The 16,772-nt window shown below is 43.2% G+C and overlaps 1 protein-coding gene across 1 annotated transcript in view; it reads left to right on the plus strand.

Moving 5' to 3' along the window:
* Positions 1-10,556, plus strand: part of hacd2 (3-hydroxyacyl-CoA dehydratase 2) — a 41,538-nt gene extending 30,982 nt beyond the window's left edge. The window contains exons 6-7 of the mRNA XM_060828271.1: positions 3,335-3,513; positions 8,519-10,556. Of these exons, the coding sequence (XP_060684254.1) occupies positions 3,335-3,513; positions 8,519-8,598 (259 nt within the window). The 3' untranslated portion in view covers positions 8,599-10,556. The remainder of the gene's footprint in view (positions 1-3,334; positions 3,514-8,518) is intronic.
* Positions 10,557-16,772: the final 6,216 nt, after the last annotated feature.

The following is a 16,772-nucleotide window of genomic DNA, read 5'->3' on the forward strand; positions in this document are numbered from 1 at the left end:
CTACAAGGTCATCCCACTGGCTCTGCTCCAGGGAAAATAGCCCCAGCCTAATCAGCCTTTCCCTATAGATCTAACCCTGGCAACAACCCTAAATCATTTCTGAATGCTTTCAATTGTCTCAACATTCTTCCTTCTAGCAGGAAGACCAAAATTGCATAGACTGGTGAGGCCACTGTTGGAACAATGTCCTGTACAGCTGCAACATAGCCTCCTAACTCCCATATGCAATGCACTGATGATTTAGCTGCTGCCTTCACTATCCAACCTGTGACTCCACTTTCAAGGTACCATGAACCTGCACTCCAAGGTCTTTGTTCATCAACACTCCCCAGGTCCTTACCATTAAGTGTATAAGTCCTGCTAAGATTTGCCTTCCCAAAAATGCAGCGACTCATTTATCTAAATTAAACTTCATCTGCCCATTGGCCCATCCAATCAAGATCCCATAGTACTGAGGTATCTTTCTTTACTGTCCACCACACCTCCAAGTTTGGTATCATCTGCAAACTTAATTACTATACCCCTCATGCTCACATCCAAATCCTTTTATGTAAATGATGAAAAGTAGAGGACCCTGCTCTGATACTTGTGGCACTCCACTGGTCACAGGCCTCCAGTCTGGAAAAACAACCCTCCACCACCACCACCACCACCCTCGGTCTTCTACCTTTTGGAACCAGTTCTGTATCCAAATGGCTACTTCTCCCTGTATTCTAACCTTGCTCACCAGTCTCCCATAGGGATCCTTGTCAAATGCCTTAATAAAGTCCATATAGCCTCATTAATCTTATTTGTTACTACTTGAAAAAACTCAATCAAGTTTGTGAGACATGATTTCCCATGCACAAAGCCATGTTGACTATCCCTAATCAGTTCTTGCCTTTCCAAATACATGTACATCCTGTCCCTCAAGGTTCCCTCCAACAACTTGCCCACCACTGACATCAGGCTCACCAGTCTATAGTTCCCTGGCTTGTCCTTACCATCTTTCTTAAACAATGGTACCATGTTAGCCCGTCTTCCGGCACCTCACCTGTGACTATCGATGACACAAATCTCTCAGTAAGAGGCCCAGCAATCACTTCTCTAGCTTCCCACAGAATTCTAGGCTACACCTGATCAGGTCCTGGGGATTTATCCACCTTTTATGCGTTTCAAGACATCCAGCACTTCCTCCTCAGTAATATAGACATTCTTTTTCCCCAAGGTGTCACCTTCTATTTCCCTACATTGTATATCTTCCATGTCTTTACAGTAAATAGTGATGCAAAATACTCATTTATATCTGCCCCACCTCCTGTGGTTCCACACAAAGGCCGCCATGCTGATCTTTTGAGGGTCCCTATTCTCTTCCTAGTTACCCTTTTTTGTCCTTAATATATTTGTAAGAACCCGTTGGATTCTCCTTAACTCTATTTGCCAAAGCTATCTCATCCCCTTTTTGCCCTCCTGATTTCCCTCTTAAGTATACTCCTACTCCTACTTCCTTTATACTCTTCTAAGGATTCACTCGATCTATCCTGTCTATACCTGACATATGCTTCCTCTTTTTTTTTCTTAACCAAGCCCTCCATTTCTTTAGGTATAGGGAATGCTGGATGATTATCAGCCTTTCCTTTCACCCTAACAGGAATATACTCTCTGGATTCTCGTTATGTCATTTCTGAAGGCTTCCCATTTTCCAGCTGTCCCTTACCTGCGAACATCTGCCCCAATCTGCTTTTGAAAGTTCTTGCCTCATACTGTCAAAATTGGCCTCTCTCCAGTTTAGAACTTCAACCTTTAGATCTGGTCTATCCTTTTCCATCACTATTTTAAAACCTCTTTTGTTTTTTTTTAAAGGGATGGTTCTACACAAGTGAGGCATTTGAAAATGGGATCCAGATAGAATGAGATTCATAATGAGGCAGAGATTTGGCTTTTAAAAATAAAAAGGAAGGTGTGGAAACCATTTTCCTGATGAAGCGAAAAAGAGGCAGCTTTTCCATAACAATAGTTTGACAGGCTTTGAGCTCAAGTGTAACCTGTGACTACTTGGCTACAATTCTGTAGGAGCCTGGTGAGACCACACCTGGGGTAGTATGTGCAGTTTTGATCTCCTTACCACAGGAAAGGTAGTATTGCCGTAGAGGAAGTATAACTAAGGTTCAACAAACTTCTCCACAAAAATAAAACTGGACAATTGGACAGTATTCTCATGAGTCTCAAATAATGAGGTTACCTTATTGAAACCCATAAAATATTTTGAGGGATAGACATGGTGGAAACCTAGAACCAGGGGCAGAAGGGGAATGTCGGTGAGGACTGAGATGAGAACTTTTTATTTTTACACGTTGTGCATCTTGGAGTTCTTGATGTCAGAGCTGTGAAAGCTCAGTTATTGACTACATTTGAACTAGAGAATGAGATATTTCTAATTAGCAATGGCACAAAAGTTAAGAGGATGGGGGAGTGGGGGATGTAAATGGTATTGAAGTGTTCGATCAGCCACAATCACATTAAATGGTAGAGCAGGCTTGATGGACTGAATGACCTAGTTCTCTTATATTCCTGTATTGATGATAAAATGTGTTGTGGTACGCTGGGGAAGGATAAGAGGACTCTCCTAAATCTGTTTAGCCAAATGGTTTGAGACTGCTGTAAATTCATTGCAGTACCTTCTTGGGTGTCTTTTTCCAGGCTGTTACAGTCTACCAGTCCCAGAACTCAGACTCAGCAAGCATGTCAAAAAAAATTTGAATAGCAAAGTTCACCAGCTGTTTGGCCCAAAGTGCACTACAGTCACTGACATACTTTTTAAAATGTGGCTGCCATAGAAATGTAGGAATTACAGTGGCAAATTACACAATAGTAAGCTATCACAAGCAGCAATAAGATGTCCTGTGCCATAAGCTTTCATTGTTTATCTGACCATACCATCTTTTGTTTGAAAGATGGATAAATATTGGTTAGATCACTGGAGACATCTCCCTTGCTGCTTGTTGAAATAGTGATGTGGAATCTCCTGCATTCATCTGGGAGGGCTGCATAGTGAGCTCATGTACCTGACAAAAATGTGCATCCATCATCACAATCTGGGGATTCGCTATGTCTATTTCAGTTTCCATTCACCACATCTCTGAAGGGATATGGTGATGGACCTAACAGTGTGAATTGAGGGCAATGTGTGCAGACACTAACATTTAGGGGTGGGGAACAGTGTATGCACGCTGGCAGTGGGATTGGGGTGCAGTATGTGCAGGCCCTAACCCTGAAATTTTGGGCATGTGCAATGCTTTAAGAAAAGTGTAATTAAAGGTTCTGTTTAAAAACCCTCTTATTCCTACCCATCTAGATACACGCTGTTCATCGTACTGTATCCAATGGGAGTCACTGGCGAGCTACTTACAATATATGCAGCCCTGCCTCATGTTCGAAGGTCGGGCTTGTATTCTGTGACCCTGCCAAACAAGTATAACATCTCCTTTGACTATTACACAGTGCTGATCCTGGTCATGATTTCTTACATCCCAAGTAAGTTATCAGCTTGATCACTTACGGTGCGCAGTGTCAAAACTTGGCAGATGGAATCTAATGTGCGGAAATGTGAAGTTATGCACTTCTACAGAAAGAATAGACTAGCACTATATTATTTAAACTGAGAATGTGCTGTGCCTTTCTGCAATCTGAGGGATTTGTGGGACCTTCTGCATGAATCACAAAAAGCTAGCATCAAAGTTCAGGTAACAAGGCAAGTTGAATATTGGTCTTTATTTCAAAGGGAATGGAATATAAAACTAGGGAGTTCTTGCTAAGACTATACAAGGCATGAGTCAGACTGCATCTGGGAATAGCTTTTGTCCCATCATTAAGGGAAAGATGTACTGGATTTGGAGGCAATTTAGAGAAGATTCACTGGGTTAATCCCAGGTATTGTGGGTTTTTTCTGAGTAGAAGTTGAATAAGTTGTGCCTGTATTCATTTGAGTTAGGATGGGTGGAAACCGTATTAATACAAAGTTCATCGATGGCATAACAACTGTAGAGAGATTATTTACCTCTGTGGGAGAATCTAGGGCTGGAGTATGGAGTCACCCATTTAAAACTGAGGAATTAAGATTAGTGACTCTGTCTCACAGCTCTGTCAGGCTGGCTTGTTAAAGCTGAGATGGACTGAGTTTTAATCGTAAGGGAATTTAGGGTTATGGAGGGGGGTGGAGGAAGAGGCAGGGAAGTGGAGTTGAGGATTATCAGATCAATCTTGATCGCTCTGAATAGTGAAGCAAACTTGTTAACAGAATGACCTCCTTCTACTCCCATGTTCTGTAGAGTTAGTTGTTAAGTTGGCTGTTCAGTCACAGTGCCAACTTCTTTCTGCATTCTGTTCTATGAAACTAGTAAGGAAGTAATAGGTTTCCGAGTGAGCATAGGAAAGAGCTTGGTCATGTGTTAAGCCCCGAACTTAAGCCCCGTTCTTCCAAATGTCAGGTTTAAAAAAGGCGAGAAGGAAAGAGGGAAGTGATGACCTATCCAGGCCTTATACTGCATAAAACAAAGGAATATGAAAAGCATTGGTGAAATTACTCAAAAATTGAGGAAGCAAATCAGGCATGAAATAGAATAGAATTCCTACAGTGTGGTAACAGGCCATTTGGCCCAGCATATCCACGCTAACTCTCCGCACCCCCACCCTATCCCTGTAACCCTACATTTCCCATGGCTAATCCATCTAGCCTGCACATCCCTGGATGCTATGGGGCAATTTAACATGGCCAATCCACCTAACCTGCACATGTTTGGACTGTGGTAGGAAACTCGAACACCTGGCACAAACCCCCACAGATGTGAGAATGTTTTGAGTTTGCACAGTCATCTGAGGCTGGAATTGCATCTGGCTCCCTGGTGCTGAGAAGCAGCAGTGCTAACCACTCAGCCACCACGCTGTCCTCTAATAGTATTGGCAAGTAAAGCTTCAAACAAAAAAACAGTTCTTAAATGCATAAATTGAAAGAGCGCAGCTAAGTAGAGCTGTTACAGGGAGTTAAGAGTAACCTGTGCATGGACCTTGCTATGTTTCAAGAATACTTTGCCTCTTGCAGAAGCAGATGCAGGAAAAGAACAGTGTGAAATAGTAAATGGAATTACAGCAGTGAGAGGTGATGACTAATAACGGGTAAATAGAACATAGAATGTTACAGTGCAGTACAGGCCCTTTGGCCCTTAATGTTGCGCTGATCTGTGAAATTAATCTGATGCCCATCTAACCTACACTGTTCCTTTATTATCCATTGTATATGTCCAATGCCCATTTAAATGCCTTTAATGTCAGCGAGTCTACTATTGTTGCAGGCAGGCCATTCCACCCCCCTGAGTAAAGAAACTATCCCTGATATGTCATAAATCTATTACCCCTCAATTGAAAGCTACGTCCCCTCGTGTTAGCCTTTACCATCCGAGGAGAAAGGCTCTCTGTCCACCCTGTCTAACCCTCTGATTATCTTTTATGTCTCAACTAAGTCACCTCTCAACCTTCTCTCCAATGAAAACAGCCTCCACCTTTCCTCGTAAGACATTCCTTCCATACCAGGCAATATCAGAGTAAATCTTCTCTGAACCCTTTCCAAAGCTTCCACGTCCCTCCTTATAATGCGGTGACCAGAACTGTACGCAGTACTCCGGTGTGGCTCCGAAACTCGATCCTTCTACCAATAAACGCCAACACCCCCACGTGCCTTCTTGACAACCCTATTAACTTGGGTGGCAACTTTCAGGGATTTATGCACCTGGACACCGATCTCTGTTCATCTACACTACCAAGAATGTTACCATTAGACCATTACTCTGCATTCATATTACTACTTAAGTGAACTACCTCTTCTTTTTTTCTCTCTCTGTATGAAACTCCATTTGCCACTTCTCAGCACAGCTCTGCATCTTATCTATGTCCCCCTATAACCCACAACATTCTTTGGCACTATCCACAACTCTGCCTACCTTTAGTGCCATCTGCAAATTTACTAACCCATCCTTCTACGCCCACATCCAGATCATTGATACAAATGACATGTGCCACAAGGATCATTTTGGGTCCAACCACTGGTAACTGACCTCCAGGATGAACATTCTTTCACTTCTGATCCAAACCACTAAATCACCTTCAATCCCAAAACTGTATTTTGTGCAATAACCTACTGTGTAGCCTTACCAAACGCCTTAAGTAATATGCATCAACTGCTTTACCTTTATCCACCTGTTTTATCACCTTCTCAAAGAAGGTTAGTGAGGCACGACCTAGCTTTCACAAAACCATGTTGTCTATCCCTAATCAAATTAATCCTTTCTAGATAAATCCTATCTCTTACAACTTTTCCAACACCTTACCCACTACCAAAGTAAGGCTCACTGGCCTATAATTTACCAGGGTTGTCTCTACTCCCCTCCTTATACAAGGGAACAACATTTGCTATCCTCCAATCTAGCACTACTCCTGTTGACAATGATGACATAAAGATCGAAGCCAAAGGCTCTGCGTTCCCCTCCCTAGCTTCCCAGAGAATGAGGATAAATCCCATCCAGACCAGCAGTCTTACCTATTTTCAGATCTTCCAAAATTGCAGAAATCTCCTCTGTCAACCACAATCTCCTCTAATCTAGTAGCCTGTATCTCCATATTCTCATTAACATTACCCTTTTCTAATGTGAATACTGACAAAAGAAATTCATTAAGTGCTTTCCCCTATGTCTTCAGATTCCACACACAACTTTCCACTACTATTTTTTGGCCTTAATCTTACTCTAGTCTGTCTTTTATTCCTGGTAAGCATATAAAAGGCCTTGGTTTTCCTTGATCCATTCTACCAACAACTTATGTCCCCTCCTGACTCTTCTTAGCCCCCTCTTTACATCTTTTCTGGCTCACTTAACTTTCAAGCTCCCTCTCTGAGCCTTCACATCTCATCCTCACATAAGCCACCTTCGTCTTGGCAAGAGCTTCAACTTCTTGAGTAAACCATGGCTCCTTCTCTTGATAACTACATCCCTGCTTGATAGGTGTATACTTATCAAGGATCTGCTGTAGCTGTTCCTGGAATAAGCTTATTTCAAGTGTGTCCATCCCCTGCAGTTTCCTTCCCCATCCTATGCATCCTAAATCTAGCTTAATCACATCATAATTGCCTCTCCCCCAATTATACGTCTTTCCCTGTGGTATATACTTATCCCTGGCCATGCTATTGTAAACATAACCAATGTATGGTCAGTATTGCCAAAGTGCTCACCTGCTTCCAAATCTGACACCTGGCCAGGTTCATTCCCCAGTACCAAATCCAATATGGCATTGCCCCCTATTGGCCTGTCTACATACTCAGAAAACCCTCCTGCACACATTGAACAAAAACTGATCCATCTAAACTACTTGAACTATAGTATTCCCACTCAATATTGGGGTAGTTAGTCCCCCATAACAACTACCCTGTTGTTCTTGCTCCTATCCAGAATCATCTTTGCTATCCTTTCCCCTACATCCCTGGAAAATTCAGAGGCCAAGAGAACTCCCAACAGGGTGACCTCTCCTTTCCAGTTTCCAGGGGAAAACAAAACACAAGAAAACACTTGTCACTTTAGCAACTGACGCACAAAACTTTTTTTTTGGTTAGAGCAGAGTGGGTCGGAGACATTACCTGAGTAATGTTTCGAGTAAAGCAACCACACAAATACGTAATCTCCTGACTGCCCCACTGCCTGCTGGAACTAAAAAAATGTAAAATATACATTCTTACGTATCCCAACAGGCTGTGCTCCCTGGTGACAATATCTTTGAAAATAGATAATCCCCCAGGCTCGGGTGCATTGTGCCCCAGGTTTAGAAGCAGTGGAAGAAAGGTGGAATGATTTGTCAGAGGAAATGACCATTATTTTCTCATCCTCACCTAGCCGCAAGTGTAGTGCCAGCAGAGGGTTACAGCGGGACATCCATAGGTACCTGAATGCAGATTGTGATCCTTCTTGATTACCCACCTTTGTCTACTACAGCTTCAAAGAATTGTGGACATACATTCCACAGTGTCTCAATTCCTACTCCTTCACACCCCTCTTTCCCACCCACCTGCATACCCTCCTGTTTGTTTTTCCCTAGATTTGTTTCATGCATCTGTCTTCAGATTGAATTCCATGTACTACTTTTAGTCTTACTCAGTGAATCAATTGATGCCCTCCCCTAACAGACAGTAGGAGATATGTAAGTGTGCTGTAGCTGAAGTATTTAGAGGTTGACCTAAAAGTTGTCTTCTGTCCATCTGCTCAAACTAGGGAACACTGACTTATATGGATGAAGGTTGGTATTCAAGTCTGAATCTTGGCAAATAAGCGAATAACTTGTTAATCTTAAACGTGAGATCAATCTATTCATCCCTTAAATATTTTCTGTTAACTAGAAGTTAGTTCACAGGTCAGACATGATCTAATTAAATGATGGAATAGGCTAAAGGTGCAGATTGGCCTCTTGCTGTTACTACATTTCTAATTCCATTTTTGTGAATCAGTTTTTCCACAGCTCTATTTCCATATGCTCCGCCAGAGGAGGAAGGTCCTGACCACAGATGAAAGCAAGAAGAGCGAGTAGCTGCAGCAAAGAGGAAGAAGGGAGGGGGGTTTGGGGGCAAAGGGCACCTTGACCGGACTCTTTCCTCAGGATGATTGTTACGTCCCTAATGAACTTGAGCAATTGGTATGATTTTTGTTTTTGATTGGACATCTTTGTGACTAGTGTTCACCTCAAAGGGTGAAGGGTATGTTGACCATCTGAACCATGACTCTCCAAATCTGAATTTAGTTTGTCTTGGCAGTGCATTTGGTGAGAGGGAAAGGTAACAAAGGGGAAAATTCAAACTTCCTGAACTCATTACAGGACCTGAGGAATTGATGTCCAAACACACACCAAATTGCACATTAAATCTTCAGTTGCATTACTTCTGATTTTTTTTTCCCCTCTGGATGGAAAAGTTGTTTGACTCTCGGGGCCTGAAGAAGGGAGCCTGTCTCCATGTGCTTCACTAAGTGGAGATGAAGCAGCAGCTGGTGAGGACTACTAACTGTCTGGAGTTTCTAGGCTAAAATCCTTTTATTCTTTATGTTGAAGAGTGACCTTAAGGTTGATCATTGTGTGTGAGGTTTCAACACCCTTGGAAAAGATGCCAAGATGAATTTGTTAATCTAGCCTGTTTAATGAGGATTTATTTCAGTTGCCTTGGCTGAGTGGCCCCGGCTCGAGGCTAACATAAGGCAAACAGTTGGAGTCATTCCTAAGGTCCCTTTGCTGTGAGTTACTGCCGACTTCCCCCACCCCCTCCAGAATTGGTTGCCTGTCACACCCATACTTGTGACACACTGCCTTCCTGCACCAATCAGAAAGCAAATAGACCTTTCCCTGATTGGATGATTCTTGACTGTTAATCAATATTGGCCTCTTTAACCCCTTGATGTCTGACTTTTATAATGCATGAACTGAAATCTTGAAGCCATGAGAGAAGCATGTTCTCTTGATGCTCCGTTTATAGTTTTCCTCCAGGGTTTTTCTGGCCTGGAAATAAACCTTTTTTGATTTCTGGAGACTCCAGCCTGTTCCTGGAGCGTTGACAACCCCATGCTGGCAATACTGCTGGTGTTGGTGACCGTGTAGTTCATTGACAAACCTTCGAGAACTAGAAGTGGAAGCTATGCCATCTGAACAATTTTATGATCCACTTCGTTTGTTCCCACCTCCACCTGCTTTCACCCACCCTTACTCCCCTCCCCCCAACTTGTCACACCCCAACCATGTTTTGAAAACAAGACATCTACTGTTTTTGTTTTGATTGTTAAAGGTGAAAGTCGCTTCAAACTGTGAAGAGTTTATGTTGTGATACCACTCCTTTTGAAGGACTGAACTGAGATTGTGATTTCAGCTTCCCAGGAAAGGTGGCCATTCCAGACTCCTGCAATCAGTTTGTAGTAAAACTGGGCAGATTGATAAGACAGGACCATAACTGGATCACGTAATGTTTGAAAATAATTTAAGAAAAGATTTAAGTGCAAGTCCGGCTCGGCCCGTGCATCAACAGATCTTAACATGTTCTTTTGTATATTTGGGATTGTTCTTCATAATTAAGGACTTAAAGACTTAGCTTTCTCAAATTTGCACTTTTTTTTTGCATGAGTATTTGTAATTAAACTTTCCTAAATGTCTCTAGGTCGGTGTGTAGATAGGAAAAAGTAACAGATGACTGTAACACTATTGCTTGTTATCTTGTTTGCAAATTTGTCAATCATCTCAGAAAAAGAGCATGGTTTGGTTTCTATTCATTCGCATTTTGCGTTTTAACCCCAAAATTCTTATCAATTTTTCAAATTTGCTATGTAGTAAAGGTATCGGGCTTTCTGTCGATGCCTAGGCCTGGAAGTATTTTCTATAACCTATTTAAATTGTCTTAATCTTGTATTCTGAGAACCGAAGAAATACTTTTGAGTTTGCATGGTCATCCTTGGCACAGATCAACTAGAAGAAACTCCTATCCGTGTTATAATTAAACTTGTGGAACAGCAGCAACGTTGTGGACTGTTATTTGTAGATTAAGGGGGAAGCTATGTTCCACTTCCTAGATATTGTCTATTTGTGAGTGATATTGTAACCAGTAGATAAGGCAAAGATACCACTAGATGGTGCTGTAGGTCAAAAATTATAAACACCATTTAATCCAGGCATTTAACAGTAGAAGATTCGTAAGGTTTACCTGGAGTCGTTATTCCAGGAGTTTAATATCACCATATTCTTGGGTTAAGCAAAACCAGGGAAAAAGCTTAACCAAAGAAGCTTCATAGGAGGAAGCCATTCAGCCCATTAAAGAAGTCCCATCATTCAATCTGACTTTTGTAGGTGATTTGAATAGCCTTTTACCCAGACTACCAATGTTTTATTATCCCCATAACTGTATACCAATCAAAGACTGAACTGTGAAGAATGTTACCTCGCATTACAATGGAATCATGATCAAATGGGCCACTGGGCTGAGGAGTAGCAGGTGGAGTTTAATTTAGATAAATGAGATGCTGCATATTGGAAAGGCAAATCTTAGCAGGACTTATACACTAAATGGCAAGGTCCTAGGGAGTGTTGCTGAACAAAGAGACCTTGGCGTGCAGGTTCAGAGCTCCTTGAAAGTGGAGTCGCAGGTAGATAGGATAGTGAAGGTGGCATTTGGTATGCTTTCCTTTATTGGTCAGAGTATTGAGTACAGGAGTTGGAAGGTCGTGTTGTGGCTGTACAGGACATTGGTTAGGCCACCGTTGGAATATTGTGCTGTTCTGGTCTATCAAAGATGTTGTGAAACTTGAAAGGGTTCAGGAAAGATTTACAAGATGTTGCCAGGTTTGGAAGGTTTGAGCTAATAGAGGCTGAACAGGCTGGAACTGTTCCCTGGAACATCAAAGGCTGAGGGCATGACCTTTTATAGAGGTTTATAAAATCATGAGGGGCATGGATAGGATATTAGACAAAGTCTTTTCCCTGGAGTGGGGGAGTTCAGAAATAGAAGGCATGGGTTTAGGGTGGGAGGGAAGATTTAAAAGGGACCAAGGGGCAACATTTTCACGGAGAGGGTGGTGTGTATATGGAATGAGCTGCCAGGGGAAGTGGTGGAGGCTGGTACAATTACAACACTTAAAAGGCACCTGGATGGATGTATGAATAGGATGGGTCTAGAGGGAAATGGGCCTAATTTTGGCAAATGGGGCTAGATTAGTTTTGGATATCTGGTTGGTCCAACCTGTCCATGCCAGAGGGTCTTTGTGCTGTACATCTGACTGTCTAATTCCACAGGGTTGTGGGGTTCGAGTTCCAAAGGTTCATACCTGCTGAGTTTAAAAAAAAATGACCTCTGGTCCTAAGTGGTATCTCACTTTTTTGCTTGTTCCCTGGTTCTATATTCTCAAACATGAAATGCATCTTACCTGTATCTACACTGTCTATCCCTTTTGAAAATTACAGAAAACTTAATGAGATCAGCACCTCTCACTCTGCAACTCGAGAGAATACAGGCCCAGTTTGTCCGATCTCTCCTTATGGACAGTTCAGCCATCCCAGGAACAAATCTGTTGAACCTTTTGCTGCACTCCCTCTATGGCAATGATGTTTTTTTTTGAATTCAGGAAACCAAACCTCTACACAACACTTCAGGTGCAGTCTAACCAAGTATCTAAATAATTGAAGCATGACTTTCACACTGGTGCTTATAGAACATAGAACAATACAGCACAGAACAGGCCCTTCGGCCCACGATGTTGTGCCGAACATCTATCCTAGATTAAGCACCCATCCATGTACCTATCTAATTGCCGCTTAAAGGTCGCCAATGATTCTGACTCTACCACTCCCACAGGCAGTGCATTCCATGCCCCCACCACTCTCTGGGTAAAGAACCCACCCCTGACATCTCCCCTATACCTTCCACCCTTTATCTTAAATTTATGTCCCCTTGTAACACGCTGCTGTACCTGGGGAAAAAGTTTCTGACAGTCTATATATTCCACTGATCATCTTATAAACCTCTATCAAGTCACCCCTCATCCTTCGCCGTTCCAACGAGCAAAGGCTGAGAACTCTCAACCTATCCTCGTACGACCTATTCTCCATTCCAGGCAACATCCTGGTAAATCTTCTCTGCACCCTCTCCAAAGCTTCCACATCTTTCCTAAAGTGAGGCGACCAGAACTGCACACAGTACTCCAAATGTGGCCTAACCAAAGTCCTGTACAGCTGCAACATCACTTCACGACTCTTGAATTCAATCCCTCTGCTAATGAACGCTAATACACCATAGGCCTTCTTACAAGCTCTATCCACCTGAGTGGCAACTTTCAAAGATCTATGTACATAGACCCCAAGATCCCTCTGTTCCTCCACCTGACTAAGAACCCTACTGTTAACCCTGTATTCCGCATTCTTATTTGGTCTTCCAAAATGGACAACCTCACACTTGGCAGGGTTGAACTCCATCTGCCACTCCTCAGCCCAGCTCTGCATCATATCTAAGTCCCTTTGCAGCCGACAACAGCCCTCCTCACTGTCCAGAACTCCACCAATCTTCGTATCATCTGCAAATTTACTGACCCACCCTTCGACTCCCTCATCCAAGTCATTAATAAAAATTACAAACAGCAGAGGACCCAGAACTGATCTCTGCGGAACTCCACTTGTACCATCTACCACCACTGAAAATGTGTTGCTGGTTAAAGCACAGCAGGTTAGGCAGCATCTCAGGAATAGGGAATTTGACGTTTCGAGCATAAGCCCTTCATCAGGAATGAGAGAGAGTAGCCAAGCAGGCTAAGATAAAAGGTAGGGGGGAGGGGTGATGGAGGTGGGATAGGTGGAAGGAGGTCAAGGTGAGGGTGATAGGCCGGAGTGGGGTGGGGGCGGAGAGGTCAGGAAGAGGATTGCAGGTTAGGAGGGCGGTGCTGAGTTGAGGGAACCAACTGAGACAAGGTGGGGGGAGGGGAAATGAGGAAACTGGAGAAATCTGAATTCATACCTTGTGGTTGGAGGGTTCCCAGGCGGAAGATGAGGCGCTCCTCCTCCAGCTGTCGTGTTGTTACGTTCTGCCGGTGGAGGCGTCCAAGGACCTGCATGTCCTCGGTGGAGTGGGAGGGAGAGTTAAAGTGTTGAGCCACGGGGTGGTTGGGTTGGTTGGTCCGGGCGGCCCAGAGGTGTTCTTTGAAGCGTTCCGCAAGTAAGCGGCCTGTCTCCCCAATATAGAGGAGGCCACATCGGGTGCAGCGGATGCAATAGATCTACCACCACTCTCTGACTTCGGCCAGTTTTCTATCCAATTGGCCAAATTTCCCTCTATCCCATGCCTCCTGACTTTCCGCATAGTCCTCCTGAAATAAAGCCTAATAATCCAACTGTCTTCCTAATAGCTTACTGTACCTGCATGTTACTCTTCAGTTGCTTGTCAACAGGACATCCCAGTCCCTTTATACACAGACTTACCATCTATTGAAGTCGATTTAATTCTGCACATTATATTTCACCTTCTGTGTTTCTGCCTACTTACCAAGGTTGTTCAAATCCTCCTGAAAATATTTTACAACTTCTTTACAACACATGTTTCTGCTCAACTTTATATTCCCCCCGCCACAAATTTGGCGATATGTACGATTCTCACATCTGCCTGTGAGAGACTGACCGACCTTCTGTTTTCAAGCCTATCCCACACCACTACTTTATACCAGTACACTTGCGGTTCTATGATGAATTAATCAATGATGGGTGTGGGTGCCTGTCTGTCAGTACCCTTTCCAATTCTGGTCAACGCAAGACCAAAACCCCATCAGCAGAGTTGTCTGAGCTGGACATATCATCTTACATTCAGCCTAGAACCAGGAAATCTGGCCATCCATGAGCACGGAGTTTAACTAGGCATTTTTGATGTGTTGTATGTAGTTCTGGTTCCCCAGACTATAGGAAGGATGTGGAGGCTTTGGAAAAGGTGCAAAAGAGGTTTACCAGTGTTTGGCCTAAGGAAACATTGGACAAACCTGGATAGATTTCACTGGAATGTCGGAGGCTGAGGGGAGACTTTATAGAAGTGTATAAAATTGAGGTGCGTAAAGTTTGAGAGAAGATTTGTAGCTCAGGTGCTCGTTGTTGTGGTTCTGTTCGCCGAGCTGGGAGTTTTTGTTGCATATGAGGTGCATAATTAGGATGGATAGTCTGGTGTCTCTTTCTCAGGATAGAAATGTTGAATACTTTGGGGGGTGGTGGGTGGGTCTAGGTTTACGTTGAGGAGGGAAATAATTTTGAGGGAGATGTGGTAGGCAAGTGTTTTACATGCAGTTGTAAGTGTCTAAAACACTCCCAGGTGGGGTGGTAGAAGCAGATGTGTTAGCATTTAGATGAGTGAACAGGCAGAGAATAGAGGGATACTGACCATGTGTAGGTGGATGGGATTAGTTTAGCATCATGGTTGGTACAGACATCTTGGACCAAAGGAGGGCTTTTGCCAGAAACGTAGATTTTCCTGCTCCTCGGATGCTGCCTGACCTGCTGTGCTTTTCCAGCACCACTCTCATATTGACTGATTTCCAGCAACTGCAGTCCTTCCTTTTGCCTATCTTGGACCAAAGAGCCTATTCCTGTGCTGTACTGGTCCAAGCAGAGACTGTGTTCATGCACCCATTCACTGTTCTCCAACCTGTCCGATTGTAACTTTAAATTCTTTTTCTCCCTCCTGTGTTTGTCCAACTTCCCTGAAATGTATTTCTGCTTTTTAACATTTTTTTTTGGGATGTGGGCATTGATGAATTCATCAATCATGGCTGTGGATCACTGTAACCCTTGGTGTAGGGCCAACCACAGTAAGGGAACTCCAAGATTTTGATTCAGCAATGCAAAGGTAATGGGGAAGCATTTCCAAGTCAGGATGGTGTGTGACCTGGAAGATAACTTGCAGTTGATAGTATTATCATGTTCTGCTATACTGGGCCCTCTAGACGGTAGTGATTGGGGGTTAGGAAGATGTTGTCTAAGTAACTTTAGTAAATTTTTTGCAGTGCATCTTGTAGATGGTACATGCTGTTGCTACTGAGGCTTAGTGATGGAGGGAGTAAATGTTTGTGGATGTGGTGCCAATTCAAGTGGACAACTTTGTCCTGCACGACATCAAGCTTAAAGTGTAGCTGGTGAACAGGCATTGGGCACTTACAAGTAGTTGGCAACTCCTTTTGTAACAAGTTTTGTAACCTTGTCATACTGAATGTGCAAGTTGAACTTGATAATGAATCCATCAGTGTAAATCATAACCTACTTCCAAAGTGGAGGGATTCTATTTGGCCCATTGAGTCAACAGCAACCCACCAAAGAACATCTCACCCAGACCCCTATCCAACCACAATAACCCTACATTTCACATGGTTAATCCACCTAGCCTGCACATCTTTAGTTTGAGAAGAAACCCACGCAAACACAGACATGCAATCTCTGAGGCTGGAATCAAACTCCGATCCCATGTGCTGTGAGGCAGCAGTGCTAATCGCTGAGCCAACAAGCTGCCCAATTGCATATGTTTAGCTGGTTAAACCCCCTCACCCTATCTCTCTCCATTTTAAGCAGAAGGTGAGCTGCTCAATGGAGAGAGTAATACCAGTCCTGTACACCTGCCAAACAGAAACCTCTTTCTCCGCCATCCGCCAACCACTCCGGATCAATTTGTAGCATCAATCGCACTGGTGTTTCCATGGTTTTGAGTTTGCAGCTGACCAAAAGAACAGCAGCAACGCACTGGCCCTTTTGTACTATTTCAAATTCACAGCAAGGCTACAAAAAAAAATCTCATTCATACAAAATTAAAGAGCTTATGAGAAATGCATTAATTTCATTTTAGAATGAAACTGGAGATGTCATAAAAAGGAGCATCATGGAGTGATACTAAGCTAAGTTGAAAATGTGTTGCTGGTTAAAGCACAGCAGGTCAGGCAGCATCCAAGGAACAGGAAATTCGACGTTTCGGGCATAAGCCCTTCATCAGGAATGATACTAAGCTAAGTCAATCTCTGTCAGTTCTCAGACTGGCAGGCAAGGTTAGTCATGGAATATCACACTCCAAATAAGGGGCTCTTAGCTGGACTTGTGGACTGGCATAAGGGCTGCCAGTTTCCTGGACCACCTGCTCTCTGTAGCCCACCCTTTGCCAAGCAATATTTTTGTCCCTTTGCAATATCTTTATAACTAATAAGCATGCAGAGAAATTGAAAGGAAAGAAA

The sequence above is a fragment of the Hemiscyllium ocellatum genome, chromosome 7, assembly GCF_020745735.1.
Source record: "Hemiscyllium ocellatum isolate sHemOce1 chromosome 7, sHemOce1.pat.X.cur, whole genome shotgun sequence".
Taxonomy (NCBI): Eukaryota; Metazoa; Chordata; class Chondrichthyes; order Orectolobiformes; family Hemiscylliidae; genus Hemiscyllium; species Hemiscyllium ocellatum.